This window comes from Heptranchias perlo, chromosome 18, assembly GCF_035084215.1.
Source record: "Heptranchias perlo isolate sHepPer1 chromosome 18, sHepPer1.hap1, whole genome shotgun sequence".
Taxonomy (NCBI): domain Eukaryota; kingdom Metazoa; phylum Chordata; class Chondrichthyes; order Hexanchiformes; family Hexanchidae; genus Heptranchias; species Heptranchias perlo.
The window spans coordinates 34,617,141-34,634,541 of NC_090342.1; the positions used below are offsets into that span (position 1 = coordinate 34,617,141).

The 17,401-nt window shown below is 42.0% G+C and overlaps 1 protein-coding gene across 1 annotated transcript in view; it reads right to left on the reverse strand.

Annotated features, from left to right (window-relative positions):
• LOC137334753 (cystine/glutamate transporter-like) overlaps positions 1-17,401 on the reverse strand; it is a 47,903-nt gene that overhangs the window by 17,999 nt on the left and 12,503 nt on the right. Inside the window, exons 4-6 of the mRNA XM_067999686.1 lie at positions 12,728-12,853; positions 8,337-8,436; positions 1,219-1,263 (exon numbers count right to left, since the gene is read on the reverse strand). Coding sequence (XP_067855787.1) covers positions 1,219-1,263; positions 8,337-8,436; positions 12,728-12,853 — 271 coding nt within the window. The remainder of the gene's footprint in view (positions 1-1,218; positions 1,264-8,336; positions 8,437-12,727; positions 12,854-17,401) is intronic.

The window sequence follows — 17,401 nt, forward strand, 5'->3', positions numbered from 1 at the left end:
GGATTCAAAGAGGAAAGTCCTGCCTGTCCAATTTTCTTGACTTCTTTGAGGAAGTGACGTCCCAAGGGGACTGTGGTAAGGCCTATGATATGTTGTATCTGGACTTAGAGAAGGTGTTTGATGAAGTTCCACATGAAAGACTATTATTTAGGTTCAAAGCTGCGGGATCCAGACAAGAAATTGGCAGAAGGGTACAAAACATTGGATATTTGTTTGGAGCAATTGTATCAGGGTGAGGCGAGGGGGTAGAAGTACTATGTACAAAGGTGATCAACATATTTGGAATGGACTTACAAATAGAGAGGGGGAGGCAAAAGCCCTGCATTCATTTAACAAATAATTAGATGCTACAGTTCTGGATGGGTGAATTAAGATGGGCCGATTGGTCTTCCTCATCTGTAATTATTTTGTGACTGTACAGAGCTTTGAATCAGGTCACCTAATCACTCTTTGTCAGGAAATGCTGTGTATTACAGAGATAGAAGGGAGAAGAGCAGTTAAAAAAGGGGTGAGGAATAATTTACCCTCTGTTAACTACTGGTCTAGGAGTCTCATTAGAAAAGTTTAAGAATGAAGAAAGAAATAATTTGCATTTATAGAGCACCTTTTATGTCCCCAGGTTGTCCCAAAGCACTACACCACCAACAAATTGCTTTTGAAGTGTAGTCATTGTTGTTACATAAGCAAATGTGGCAGTCCGTTTGTAAACGGCAAGATCCCACGGACAGCAAAATAGATAAATGAGATAAATCTGTTTCTAATGGTATTGGTTGAGGGGTAAATGTTGGCCATGACACTAGGAGAAATCCCCAGCTCTTCTTTGAATATTGCCATGGGATCTTTTCATCCACCTGAACAGGCAGACTGGGCCTTGGTTTAACATCTTATCTGGAAGATAATGCAGCACTCCCTCGGTAGGGCACCAAAGTGCTCAAGTACCTGGAGTGAGGTTTAAACCCATGACCTTCTGATGAAAGGATTATATATTTATTTTGTTATAAATTGGATAGAATACTAGAGCCTAGTCTTCAGTTGCTTCCAAGCCTTTATTCACAGAGCTCCACATTACACCCACGCCACACCCTAGATCAGTTCTCTCATAAATGGATACAAGAGAGTTCCCAATTGATACGCACCACCTGAATACAATTAATACTAATTGATATAAATCACATGGATACAATTAACAATTTGCTTGTTCTTAAGTATTGACACAACCTTTCTGGGTTAATCATCTCCTCTGCGACGAAGTTCATATAAAACCTAAAAGAAGAAATTCAGAAGTGATTGGACTTTAAAGAAATATTAATATACAATTGTTACTACTCATCATTCACACAGCATTCAAATACCCCTCACCTATTGACACACACCACTCACATGTCCCTTGCATATTAACACACACCACTCACACGTCCCTCAAATATTAGCGCGAACCACTCACACGTCCCTCCCATATTAACACACACCACTCACACGTCCCTCAAATATTAGCGCGAACCACTCACACGTCCCTCCCATATTAACACACACTACTCAGACATCCCTCGCCTATTAACACACACTACTCACACGTCCCTCGCATATTAACACATTTCATTCACATGTTCCTCACATTAACACATTCCAATCACACGTTCTTCAAAAACATCTCACATGTTAACATACTTACACATCCCTCACTCTATCTATGCAGACCATTCATGCATCCCTTACTTGTTCACACACATCACTTGCACTCCTTTCATCTGGTAATACATGATTTGTTACAGTTCACGCTTTTCCCCAAGAGTTTTGAATTGTGTAAGTGGCTTGACTTACATAAGCACATTGAATCTCTTACGAACTGAAATGTGTGTCATAATTCTTTGCCATGTATGGGTTAGTATAATTCAAGTTTAACAATTGACCACCAATGTAGTAAATTGCTTACTGGAGAATACATGGGATGCCCACCACATCTCCTGTCTTCTGGATGACAGAAAGATATATTGGACTGCTTTATAAAGGCTAAATCGCCATTCTGGGGTTCATGTGCCCTTTTCAGAAAGTTCCTTGTCACAGTTTCTTGGACTGTAACAGTTATTCTGGGTGAATCAGCTCCCACTCTATTTCCATGGTACACAATTTGTATTCCCTTTGGGATGAGATCTTTCACATAGAATACGGAGTTTGAGTGCATTTATCAGGACTAAAGACTACTGAAAACTCCACAAATCAAACTTGTTTTTTGCTTTGAAGAGGGTTAGTACACTATCCTTTTATCTTTCAGAACTCGGTTAAATCTGCTTCAGGTAGATTGGGGGCAGGGTTTATTGTTACTATTTTTTTATGTGGGCGGGTTAATAATAAATATCTATTATTGTTTCACTGAAGAGATATGGTGAAGGCACACGAGAGTGATCTGGTTCCCGACCAACGATTGCAGCAGGTTCAATTAAGTCCGCTCTCGTGGTGTAAAGTTTTTAATTAACAGATATACAAGATATTGCTTCCAATGTTAATGAATTTTGCACAAAAAATTGTTTTAATTAAGTGCTTGGTGACTGCGAGATGTATTCAAAGTTTCTCATTTTACAGTCAGTCTTTGGTTAATATTTTTTAAAAATCTGTTACGGTTTTACAGGAAAGAATGACAAAGTGAGTCCGAGAATTTTTGCCAGTTCCATTCAAATTGATGCAACAGTGAATTTTGCTTTTGCTGTCAGCTAATTCTTCAGTTAGGTATACTTGCTCAGTTACAACTATGTTAAAGCTGCCCCACTGAATCTGGATTGGATTCAAACCTTGAGTCAAAAGATGAAAGGCGGTGTGCTTGGCTATTGCATCATTCAGTCCCAATTTAAATGATCCCCTAATTGGTGAGTATGTGAAGCTCAGTTAATGGCCCCAATTTTAACCCAACACACTCGGCAGGAACAGGGTGGGAGTGCGGTTAAAATTTCAAAAATCAACTTGCTGCCCCGTTCGCGCCAGGAAGCCGCCGACCGCCATTTTAACTGCCCAACTGAAACATGCGCGATAGGCACCCACTGGAAACAGGCGGGTATCTCATAAATAAATGCAAATTGGGGTCCCACGATGTCTTTGGGACTCTGATGCTATATTAAAAGGGCGGGACCCAATCTGCTGAATAAAATCTCACACAGGATTGGCCTCAGGAACTGGAAGCAGTGACTGGAAACAGTATTTGAAGGCACACTCACCTGCAGGCACTCAGATCATGAGAATTTATATGCTATTGTGATTAGTTGATTTCCAAGGCCAGTTCTGAACTTGGAGATTGCTTCTTTTGGATTTTTTCCCTTAATTATCCTGATTAATTACTCTCTGCTTATCATGAATACTATTTTTCCTTCATTCCTTTGGATAGAGGAACAGGTGGAGGAAGACGAGAAACAACACCACTGTACCTCCACTCCATTTACCCTTTGAACCATATCTTTAATAAATACCCTTATCGAATAAAAATCTGTTGCTCTGTCTTGACAATTTCAATTGACCTAGTATCCACAGCTTTTTGCAGGAAAGGATTCCAGATTTCCACTACCCTTTGTATGAAAAAATACTTTCTGATTTCTCTGCTGAATGGCATAATTTTAAGATTGTGCCCTCTTGTTCTGGATTCCTCCACCAGAGGAAATAGCTTCTCTGTATCTACTCTAGCAAATCCTTTTTATCACCTTAAACACCTTGATCTGATCACCCCTCAACCTTCTGAACTGAAGGGAATACAAGCCAAGTTTATGTAACTGGTCCTCATAATTTAACCGTTTAAGCCCTGGTATAATTCTGGTGAATCTGCGTTGTACCCCCTCTAAGGCCAATATATGCTTCCTGAGGTGCGGCGCCCAAAACTGAATGCGGTAGTCCAGACGGGATCTGAAATTATCATGCACAAACTTTTCTATTAACGTTGTAGTGACATCATGCATGTGCAATGTCCAAACCGTTTCCAGCCTGCCCTGCATATTTCAGTGTTGCCTTCCCCCTGGGTTACATCACCAAACTAAATGTGAGAACACGGCTCAATTTCTAAAATCTTAGGCTGCAATGTAAAAGCAGCTAATATTTTCATTTACAGCTTCCCTCTGGAACACAGTTAGCATCTGTCCAGGCAGCACCTCATCAAATGGACAACTGGAATAATATCCCCAGAAGATCTCATTCAGTGCATCATGTACCTCCTCACTCTTTTACTTAACCCAAACTCCATTCACCACACCACCCGTACACCCCCCTCACTCCATTCACCACCACCTGTATAACCCCCTCACTCCATTCACACACACCACCCGTACACCCCCTCACTCCATTCACCACCACCCGTACACCCCCTCACTCCATTCACACACACCACCCGTACACCCCCTCACTCCATTCACACACACCACCCGTACACCCCCTCACTCCATTCACCACCACCTGTATAACCCCCTCACTCCATTCACACACACCACCCGTACACCCCCTCACTCCATTCACCACCACCCGTACACCCCCTCACTCCATTCACACACACCACCCGTACACCCCCCTCACTCCATTCACACACACCACCCGTACACCCCCTCACTCCATTCACCACCACCTGTACACCCCCTCACTCCATTCACACACACCACCCGTACACCTCCCTCACTCCATTCACACACACCACCCGTACACCCCCTCACTCCATTCACACACACCACCCGTACACCCCCTCACTCCATTCACCACCACCTGTATAACCCCCTCACTCCATTCACCACCACCTGTATAACCCCCTCACTCCATTCACACACACCACCCGTACACCCCCTCACTCCATTCACACACACCACCCGTACACCCCCTCACTCCATTCACACACACCACCCGTACACCCCCTCACTCCATTCACCACCACCTGTACACCCCCTCACTCCATTCACACACACCACCCGTACACCTCCCTCACTCCATTCACACACACCACCTGTACACCCCCTCACTCCATTCACACACACCACCCGTACACCTCCCTCACTCCATTCACACACACCCCCCTCACTCCACTTACACAGGAACGTAAGAAATAGGAGCAGGAGTAGGCTATAGGGCCCCTCAAGCCTGCTCCGTCATTCAATACGATCATGGCTGATCTTCGGCCTCAACTCCCTTTCCCCCCCCGATCCCCATATCCCTTGATTCCCCTGGAGTCAAAAATCTATCAATCTCAGCCTTGAACACAACTCAGCATCCACAGCCCTCTGGGGTAGAGAATTCCAAAGATTCACAACCCACCGAGTGAAGAAATTCCTCTTCATCTCAGTCTTAAAAGGCCGACCCCTTACCCTGAGACTATGTCCCCTAGTTCTAGACTCTCCAGCCGGAGAAACATCCTCTTAGCATCCCCCTGTCAAGCCCCCTCAGAATTTTGTATGTTTCAATGAGATCACCTCTCATTCTTCTAAACTCCAGAGACTAGAGGCCCATTCTACTCAATCTCTCCTCACAGGACAACCCTTTCATACCAGGAATCAATCTAGTGAACCTTTGTTGCACAGCATCTAAGGCAAGTATATCCTTCCTTAGATAAGGAGACCAAAACTGTACACGGTACACCAGGTGAGGTCTCACCAAAGCCCTGTACAATTGTAGCAAGATTTTCTTACCCTTGTACTCCAATCCCCTTGCAATAAAGGCCAACATGCCATTTGCTTTCCTAATTGCTTGCTGTACCTGTATGTTAACTTTGTGTTTCTTGTACGAGGACATACATATCTCTCTGAACACCAACATTTAATAGTTCCTCACCATTTAAAAAATATTCTGTTTTTCTATTCTTCCTACCAAAGTGAATAACCTCATATTTTCTGACATTATACTTCATCTGCCACCTTCTTGCCCACTCACTTAACCAGTCTATATCCCTTTGCAGACTTTGTGTCCTCCTCACAGCTTACTTTCCCACCTAGCTTTGTATCATCAGCAAACTTGGATTACATTACACTTGGTCCCTTTATCTAAGTCATTAATATAGATTGTAAATAGCTGAGGCCCAAGCACTGATCCTTGCGGCACCTCACTAGTTACAGCCTGCCAACCTGAAAATAATCCGTTTATCTCTACTCTGTTTTCTGTCCGTTAACCAATCCTCTATCCATGTTAATATATTACCCCCAACACCATGAGCCCTTATCTTGTATACTCTTCACACCATTCACACGCATACTCCACTTGTACACCCCACTCCATTCACACAAATGTACGCCCTCACTCCATTCACACACACCACTTATACACCCCTCACTCCATTCACACACACAACTTATACACCCCTCAATCCATTCACACACACCACTTATACACCCCTCACTCCATTCACACACATGTACACCCTCACTCCATTCACACACATGTACACCCTCACTCCATTCACACACACCACTTATACACCCCTCACTCCATTCACACACACAACTTATACACCCCTCACTCCATTCACACACACCACTTATACACCCCTCACTCCATTCACACACACCACTTATACACCCCTCACTCCATTCACACACATGTACACCCTCACTCCATTTACACACATGTACACACACAACTTATACACCCCTCAATCCATTCACACACACAACTTATAAACCCCTCACTCCATTCACACACACAACGTATACAACCCTCACTCCATTCACACACATGTACACACACAACTTATACACCCCTCACTCCATTCACACACATGTACACACACAACTTATACACCCCTCACTCCATTCACACACACAACTTATACACCCCTCACTCCATTCACACACATGTACACACACAACTTATACACCCCTCAATCCATTCACACACACCACTTATACACCCCTCACTCCATTCACACACATGTACACCCTCACTCCATTCACACACACCACTTATACACCCCTCACTCCATTCACACACACAACTTATACACCCCTCACTCCATTCACACACAAGTACACCCTCACTCCATTCACACACACAACTAATACACCCCTCACTCCATTCACACACACAACTTGTACACCCCTCACTCCATTCATATACACCACTTGAATACCCCACTCCATTCACACACTTGTACACGCCTCGATCCATTCACACATAGCTTGTACACTCCTCACTCCATTCACACGCACCACTTGTACACCCTTCACTCCATTCACACACATAGCTTGTACACTCCTCGCTCCATTCACACAAGCAACTTGTACACCCCTCACTCCATTCACACACTTGTACACCCCACTCCATTCACACACACCACTTGTACACCCTCACTCCATTCACACACACAACTTGTACACCCTCACTCCATTCACACACACAACTTGTACACCCCTCACTCCATTCATATACACCTCTTGAATACCCCACTCCATTCACACACTTGTACGCTCCTCGCTCCGTTCACATACATAGCTTGTACACTCCTCACTCCATTCACACGCACCACTTGTACACCCTTCACTCCATTACACACATAGCTTGTATACTCCTCGCTCCATTCACACAAGCAACTTGTACACCCCTCACTCCATTCACACACTTGTACACCCCACTCCATTCACACACACCACTTGTACACCCCTCACTCCATTTACACACACCACCTGTGTACTCCTCATTCCATTCACACATATCCTTCTTTCCCCATGTCTCACATACTCTCAGGATTCACACTATTATTATCTTCACATGTTCTTACTCACCTCACTTTCACTTGTACTCTCTCACTTTCTTTGGATACTCTCATTGCTCATTTTACATAGAATGCTCCCATCAATCTCATCTTACATTCCACACATTCTTACCACGTGTACACAACCTGCTCTGTTCACATTGTAGCATGTTGATAATAATATTGTCCTGTCTAATATTTATGATTAGACAATGTAATTACAAGAAATGACATTATGATTAATATCCTGTCTCTTTTTATTCAATGCATCTATTCAACTGGATGACGATAAGCTTCAAGTATGCGATGAATACAGGCTGACATAGTCAGTCTCCATAGAGAACTGTTGTTTCCTGTATTGTGGAATGGGTCTACCGATGGGATCCTGTAACCTGATGTCACCTCAACACATCTGCTCTAGAAGCTGCTGGCAGAAGTAGGTGCTTATAGCACTCTGCAGATAAACATTGAAACAGGAGAAATTCAAAAGGTAACTCACTTGAAAAAATATGACCAGGGATGAACTGTGTAGTTTAACTCACTGAGAGACAAAAATGAGGAAACATAACACAAGCTGAGTGCAGGTCAGGCTCCTTTTCCTTTCCCACACATATGTTGGAAATCATCAAATTTGCTTACGTACCAGCCACTGTAAGCAAACATGCCTGAGTAAAAAGCCAGTGGAATTCGGTCTAGTGTGACTGAATTGCTGTCAAAAGCATTTTGAAAGTTTTCATAGCGACCTGTGAAAAGAAGAGAAGCAGAGCTCAATTCAAGATATAGGTTCATATGTTGCAAATTTCCATAAAATACACAATTTGTTTCAGCTGGGACTATGGCAGTGGGAATATTCAATGAACCTTTAATTACTGGTATAATAAAGAAACAAATCCATTAAATATAATGGGAAACCCATGTGCGATGCATCATGTTTATAGATCGGTGTATCAGACCAGGCTAAAGTGAACTGGCCCAAGTAGAAACAAGTGACACAGCTTACCAAAATGGAATTAATGTTCTCACATAGACAGTGACATTGACCACTACTGCTTTTTTATAGTCTAGAATGTGTTCAAGACCTCTTCTTAGATCAATATATTTTTAGTCCAACAAGGAAAAAGGCAGTGCTGGATCTTGTACTAGAAAATGAAGTTGGCCCAGTAAGTAACGTATTGGGAGGAGAACATTTCAGTGACCATTATATAATTAGGCTTCATATAAAAACTGAAAAAAAGAGACTAGAAAGGCTGGCTGTACTTAAAGTAGATAAGTCACCTGGTCTGGATGGGATGCATCCTAGGTTGCTGAGGGAAATAAGGGTGGAAATTGCGGAGGTACAGGCCATAATCTTCCAATCTTCCTTAGATACGGGGATGGTGCCAGAGGACTGGAGAATTGCAAATGTAACACCCTTGTTCAAAAACTGGTGTGAGGATAAACCCGGCAACTACAGGCCAGTCAGTTTAACCTCGGTGGTGGGGAAACTTTTAGAAACAATAATCCGGGACAAAATTAACAGTCACTTGGACAAGTGTGGATTAATTAAGGAAAGCCAGCATGGATTTGTTAAAGGCAAATCATGTTTAACTAACTTGATTGAATTTTTTGATGAGGTAACAGAAAGGATTGATGAGGGCAATGTGGTTGATGTGGTGTGTATGGACTTCCAAAAGGCATTTGATAAAGTGCCGCATAATAGGCTAGTCAGCAAAGTTGGAGCCCATGGAATAAAAAGGGCAATGGCAGCATGGATTCAAAATTGGCTAAGTGACAGGAAACAGAGAGTAGTGGTGAACAGTTGTTCTTCGGACTGGAGGAAGGTATACAGTGGTGTTCCCCAGGGGTCGGTAGTAGGACCACTGCTTTTTTTGATATGTATTAATGACTTGGACTTGGGTGTACAGGGCACAATTTCAAAATTTGTAGATGACACAAAATTTGGAAGCGTAATGAACAGTGAGGAGGATAGTGATAGACTTCAAGAGGACATAGACAGGCTGGTGGAATAGGCGGACACGTGGCAGATGAAAATCAATGCAGAGAAGTGCGATCAATATATTTTAGGAAGAATGAAGAGAGGCAATATAAACTAAAGGGACAGTTCTAAAGGGGTTGCAGGAATAGAGAGACCTGGGCGTATGTGTGTACAAATCGCTGAAGGTGGCAGGTTGAGAACACAGTTTTTAAAAAAGCATACAGGATCCTGGGTTTTATAAATAGAGGCATAGAGTACGAAAGCAAGGAAGTTTTGATGAACCTTTATAAAACACTGGTTCAGCCATAACTGGAGTATTGTGTCCCATTCTAGCACCGCACTTTAGGAAGGATGTGAAGGCCTTAGAGAGGGTGCAGAAAAAATTTACTAGAATGGTTCCAGGGATGAAGGACTTCAGTTACGTGAATAGACTGGAGAAGCTGGGGTTGTTCTCCTTAGAATAAAGATTGAAAGGAGATTTGATAGAGGTATTCAAAATCATGAAGGGTCTAGACAGACTAGATAGAGAGAAACTGTTCCCATTGGCAGAAGGGTCGAGAACCAAAGGACACAGATTTAAGGTGATTGGCAAAAGAACCAAAGGCAACATGAGAGAAAACTATTTTACACAGGAGTGGTTATGATCTGGAGTGCACTGCCTGAAAGGGTGGTGGAGGCAGATTCAATCATGGCTTTCCAAAGGGAATTGGATAAGTACTTGAAGGGAAAAAAATTGTAGGGCTACAGGGAAAGGGCGGGGGAGTGGTCTTGCTGAATTGCTCTTGCAGAGAGCTGGCACGAGCTCGACAGGCTGAATGGCCTCCTTCTGTGCTGTAACCATTCTATGATTCTATAAGAGGATGCAATCATAGATAATGGTAATTGACAGGAAAAAACACCAATGTCAATGAAAGAAAAAGGGAACTAGCCCAGATAAAATGATAAGAAAAATTTGCAAATGAGACAGTACACAAAAAATGATGAATGTTAAAAACAGGAGAAATGCAGACCAGATGTATTCCCACAAGAAGTAAATATGATGCAGAAAAATCTGGAAATGCTTGGATGAGTAGAGAAATTAAAATTGAAATATGACATAAAAAGAAGTATATAACTAACCTAAACCTAATAATATAAAAGAAAATCAAGCCAAATAGAGAAAAATAGATTGGAAATAGATTATAAAAGTTAAGAGGAGGTATGAAGAAAGACTGGCAATTAACATAAAGGGTAATAATAAAAGATGTTATAAACACAAGAGTGAAAGAATAAAGAAAGAGGCCAGGAGTAAAACATGCGATTGTAAACAGTTATAGAAAAAGCCTAATTCTCAATTCCATTAAAGTCCCTTAAATGTCTTGGTTTTCACAGAAGAGTATGATAGTGGGAATGAAAGGGTACAAGAGGAGCAGGTGGAGCAATTGAACAAGATCACTATAGATAAGCAAGTCGTACTAAAACAAATTGGGGCCATGCAAATTGGAAAAGGCACTGGGCCCTGATGGCAACCATCCTAGAATTCAGAGAGAAGTCAGAGAGGATGTAGCAGGGGCTCTGACCACAATCTTTCAAACATCCTTGAATATGGAAGTTGTGCCAATGTGACACTTCTATTCAAAAAGGGAAAAAAGGATAAATCGGGATCAGGTAACTGTAGACCAGTTAGTCTAACAATGCTGGCGGGTAAGCTTCTAGAGGCCTTATACGAGATAAAATTAGTACTCACCTAGAAAGACATGGGTTAATTAAGGACAACCAAAATGTATTGGTAATAGGCAAATTGCGTTTGACAAATTTAATAGAGTTCTTTTAAGAAATAACGAACTATATTAATAAAAACAAATGTTGCGGATTTTATGTATATGGATTTTCAAAAAATGTTTGGTCACATGCCACTTAGGAGACCTGTTGATAAAATGAAGGCACGTGGTAGTAAAGGGAGTGTGGCAGCATGGATATGGAATTGGCTAAAGGGGAAAAACAGACAGAAGTGGTTAATGGATGTTTTTCAGGCTGGAGGGATGTAAATAGTGGTGTCCCCCAGAGGTCAGTTCTGGGACGAGTGCTGCTCTTAAAATAGATATATGTATGATCTGGATTTGGGTATGGGGCACAGCATCAAAATTTGTGAACAACAAAAATAAAGGGAGCGAGTTTAGCTATAAAGAGGATTGTACCTGACTTCAGAAAGACATAGATAGGTTAGTAGATTGGGCAAATAAGATGGAAGATGAAATGTAATGTGTGAAATACAAAGTGATACATTTTGGGAGGATGAATAAGGAGAGTTTGTATATAATAAATGGTAAAACATTAAAAGGAGTGGGAAAGCAGAGATACTTAGGGTTCAGATACATAATTTTAAAAAAATGGTAGGATAAGCTGTGAAAGCTGTGAATAAAAAGCATATCAGATCCTAGGTTTTATAAATAAGGGTATAAAGTACAAAAACAAAGAGACAGTGCTAAAGCTAGAATATTGTGTCCAGTTTGGGGGCCTTACTTTAGGAAGAATGTCAAGGCCATGGAGAGAGTAGAGAATCACAAAGATGATCCAAGGGATTAGAGGCTTTAGTTATGAGAAGAGACGAGAGAAGCTGGGGCTCTTTTCATTAGAACTAAGAAAAGAGTTAAGAACTAAGTTAAGAGGAGAACTGATGGAGGTGTTCAACATTAGGAGAGATTTTGTTAAATTGGGAAAAACTGTTTCAACTGATCAGTGAGTCAGAAACTACAGAGCTTAAATCTAAAATCATCTCCAAAAGAACAAAGGGAGAGGTTTGGAGAATTTTTTTTTGATACAGAGGTTAGTTAGGATATAGAATGCCCTACCAAAAACAGTGGTGGAAGCAGAATCAATAATAGCTTTTAAAAGGGAAGTAGGTAAATATGTGAGAGTTAAAATGGTTTAGGGAAATGATAGGGGAATGGAATGAAGTTGATAGCTCTTCCAGAGAGCTGGCATATGCATGATGGGCTGAATGACCTCTTTCTGTGTTGTAAATCTGTGCCTTGAAGCTTTGTGTCTACCCTTGTGGGGCTTTTCATTGGATGCCATACCTTGGGCCAAGGCCATCATCCCTGGAACGATGATGAATCCCATTGCCACCAGTTTAGAAAACGTGAGGATGGTCTGAATTCGGGCAGTCCAGTTCACACTGCAACAATTTACATACACTACCAGTGCTGCAGAGAGTGAAAAAGCAAAATCTTTGTTAAACAAAACCGACAGTGTTTTTTTATTCATTGTTGGGATGTTGGCGTCGCTGGCAAAGCCAGCATTTATTGTCCAGCCCTAGTTGCCCTTGAGAAGGTGGTGGTGGGTCTTCAACTTTAATTGGTGCAGCCCATGCAGTGAAGGTGCTCCAAGGTTAGGTAGAGACTTCCAGAATTTTTACCCAGCAACGACGAAGAAACGGTGATATACATCCAAGTCAGGATGGTGTGTGACTTGGAGGGGAACTTGGAGGTGGTGGTGATCCCATGCATCTGCTGCCCTTGTCCTTCTAGGTAGTGCAGGTTGTGGGTTTGGGAGATCCTGCTGAAGAAGCCTTGGTAAGTTGCTGCAGTGCATCCTGTACACACTGCAGCCACGGTACGCCAGTGATGGAGGGAGTGGATCTTTAGGCTAGTGGATGAAGTGTCAATCAAGCGGACTGCTTGATTGCACCATATCTGCTGAGCCTTGTATATGGACAACCTAACTGATGTACAATCTTATATTGAATTAATTTTGAAACATTCAGTATTCCTATGTTATACAATTATCCTGTGGACTACATATTTTTATTGTATTTCTTTGGTGGTTTCTCTATTATTGTGTTCTGCTGAACAAAAGTGAAAATACACCATGGAACGTCTGAAAAATGGTGCTGCTGTAGTATTATTTTGCTAAATAAAATACAATTTCCATCAACCACTTATCAAACCTATTTTTAAATGTTGACATGGACTCTGCTTCAATCACTAATTCCGGTCGTGCATTCCACAGCCTCAACCCTTTGTGTAAAAAAGTTTCTCCTGCTCTCTGTCCTAATCTTAAAACGATGTCCTCTCATTCTAGACTCCTCAACCACTGGAAACAGTCTATCTCAATTTAATGTCTCATCCCTTCATAATTATAAACCCCTTTATCAAATCACCCCATAGTCTCCACTATTATAAATAAAAACAGCCTCAATTTCTCAAGTCTGTCTTCATATTTGTATTTCCTCATACTAGGCAGCATTTTAGTGATTCTATGCTGCACCCTCTCTATTGCTTCAAGATCCTTTCTATAGTGTGGAGCCCAAAACTGCAACTATGGTCTAACTAAGGGTTTGTATAGATTTACCATTACACTCGACTTTTATATTCTATGCCTCTTGCCATAAAACCCTGTATGCTATTAGCTTTTTATGGCCTTATCCAATCAAAGTGTTGCTTTTAATGTCTTGTAAATCTGAACCCCCCAAAGTCTTTCTGCCCCTCCACATCACCCAGCTTTCCCCTATTCAAAGTATAATTATTCATAGAATCATAGTAGGTACAGCACAGGAGGCCATTCAGCTCATCGTGCCTGTGCCAGCTCCTTGAAAAATTAGTCCTATTTGAATACGACTCCTATTCAATTAGTCCCATTCTCCTGCTCTTTCCCCTGTAAATATTTTCCCTTTAAGTATTTATCCAATTCCCTTTCGAAAGTTACTATTGAATCTGCTTCCACCACTCTTTCAGGCAGTGCATTCCAGATCATTACAACTCGCTACGTAAAAAAAATCTTTCCTCATGTCGCCTCTGACTCTTTTGCCGATCACCTTAAATCTGTGTCCTCTGGTTACCGACCCTTCTGCCACTGGAAACAATTTTGCATTATTTACTCTATCAAAACCGTTCATGATCTTGAACACCTCTATCAAATCTCTCCTTAACCTTCTCTGTTCTAAGGAGAACAACCCCAGCTTCTTCAATCTCTCCACATAACTGAAGTCCCTCATCCCTGGCACCAATCTAGTAAATCTCTTCTGCATTCTCTCTAAGGCCTTGACATCCTTCCTAAAGTGTGGTGCCCAGAATTGAACACACTACTCCAGCTGAGGCTTAACCAGTGTTCTATAAAGGTTTAGCATAACTTCCTTGCTTTTGTACTTTATACATCTATTAATAAAACCCAGAATCCCATATGCTTTTTTTTAAACAGCCTTCTCATCTTGTCCTGCCACATTCAAAGATTTGTGTATGTGCACCTCCAGGTCTCTCTGTTCCTGTACCCCCTTTAAAATTGTACCATTTAGTTTATATTGCCTCCCCTCATTCTTCCTACCAAAATGTATTACTTCACACTTCTCTGCATTAAATTTCATCTGCCATGTGTCTGACCATTTCACCAGTCTGTCTATGTCCTCCTGAAGTCTGTTGCTATCCTCCACATTGTTTACTGCATTTCTGAGTTTCATGTCATCTGTAATTATTACTTTTATTTTTTCAACCAAAATGTACTACCTCACAGTTCTTGATATTGAATTCCGTCTGCCACTTTTTTGCCGTTCCACCATCTTATCAATATTCACTGCAAGTTTCATTTGGTCCTCAGAATATTTATTATGCCTCCTACATTAGTATTCTCTGCAAATATTTCTCAGTATCTGAGTTTCTTACCCTGCAAGAGTAAAGCTGGACAGGCCGATGACCTCCATTATATCTGTATACAGGGCATTTTCATAGTCTGGTCTAATTACGCTAAACATGCTGTCCTACAAGTTGCCAATCATGCTTTGTCAAGACAGCCCTGCAAAATTGGATTCTTCTCCTTGCTAATTCTCCTAAATTATATCAATGTGCCAGGGGTGGGGGCCTCAGGAGTGCGTATCACCAGCAATGGATCCTTAATTGTCTTGTTTGCTTTCATTTGATATGGAACAAAGAGAAGTTACCACAAAAGAGCGTGGGGTGATGCAGACATTGTAGTTAAGGAGGAGGAGTGTGAAATATTGGATGGGATAAACAGAGAAGGAGGAAATAGTAAGGGGATTAGCATCTTTGAAAGTAGATAAATTGCCAGGCCCGGATGAAATGTATCCCAGGTTGTCAAGAGAAGCAAGGGAGGAAATAGCGGAGGATCTGACCATCATTTTCAAATCTTCTCTGGCTACAGGTGCGGTGCCGGAGGATTGGAGGACAGCTAATGTTGTACCGTTGTTTAAAAAGGGAGAAAAGGATAGACCGAGTAATTACAGGCCAGTCAGCCTTACTGTGGTGGGCAAATTATTGGAAACAATTCTAAGGGACGGTATAAATCGTCATTTAGAAAGGCACGGATTAATCAAGGACAGTCAGCATGGATTTGTTAAGGGAAGGTCGTGTCTGACTAACTTGATTGAATTTTTTGAGGTGGTAACAAGGAGGGTTGATGAGGGTAGCGTGTTTGATGCAGTCTACATGGATTTTAGCAAGGCTTTTGACAAGGTCCCACATGGCAGACTAGTCAGAAAAGTAAAAGCCAGTGGGATCCAAGGGAAAGTGGCAAGTCGGATCCAAAATTGGCTCAGTGGCAGGAAGCAAAGGATAATGGTCGACAGGTGTTTTTGTAACTGGAAGGCTGTTTCCAGTGGGGTTCCACTGGGTTTAACACTAGGTCCCTTGCTTTTTGTGGTATATATTAACGATTTAGACTGAAATGCAAGGGGCATGATTAAGATGTTTGCAGATGATACAAAAATTGGCCATGTGGTTGATAGTGAGGACTGATCAGGTGGGCAGAAAAGTGGCAAATGGAATTCAATCCGGAGAAGTGTGAGGTAATGCATTTGGGGAGGGCAAACAAGGCAAGGGTATACACAGTAAATGGTAGGATACTGAGAGGTGTAGACGAAGTGAGGGACCTTGGAGTGCATGTCCACAGATCCCTGAAGGTAGCAGGACAGGTAGATAAGGTGGTTAAAAAGGCATGCAGGATACTTTCCTTTATTAGCCGAGGCATAGAATACAAGAGCAGGGAGGTTATGTTAGAACTGTATAAAACACTAGTTAGGCCACAGCTTGAGTGCTGTGTACAGTTCTGGTCACATTACAGGAAAGACGTGATTGCACTAGAGAGGGTACAGAGATTTACGAGGATGTTGCCAGGACTGGAGAATTTTAGCTATGAGGAAAGATTGGATATACTGGGGTTGTTTTCATTGGAACAGAGGAGGTTGAGGAGTGATTTAATTGAGGTATATAAAATTGAGGGGCCGAGATAGAGTGGATAGGGAGGACCTATTTCCCTTAGCAGAGGGGTCAGTGACCAGGGGGCATAGATTTCAAGTAATTGGTAGAAGGATTAGACGGAAGCTGAGGAGAATTTTTTTCACCCAGAGGGTGGTGGGGGTCTGGAACTCACTGCCTGAAAGGGAGGTAGAGGCAGAAACCCTCAACTCATGTAAAAGGTACATGGATGCGCACTTGAAGTGCCATAACCTACAAGGCTACGGACTAAGTGCTAGAAAGTGGGATTATGCTGGATAACTCTTTTTCGGCTGGCACGGACACGATGGGCCGAATGGCCTCCTTCTGTGTTGTAACTTTGAATGATTCTGAGTTACCATCCTTCCACACTCTCACATCCAGGCCCTCAATTTCCTCTGATCCTGCTCCCTTTCCATAAATACAGGGAGGTGGGACTTCTGCCCAGCCTCTAAATGTGGCCACAATCCCATCCCATTTCTCAGGGTCAGGGACATTTAAATATTTCAGATGAACATCCATTTCATTGAT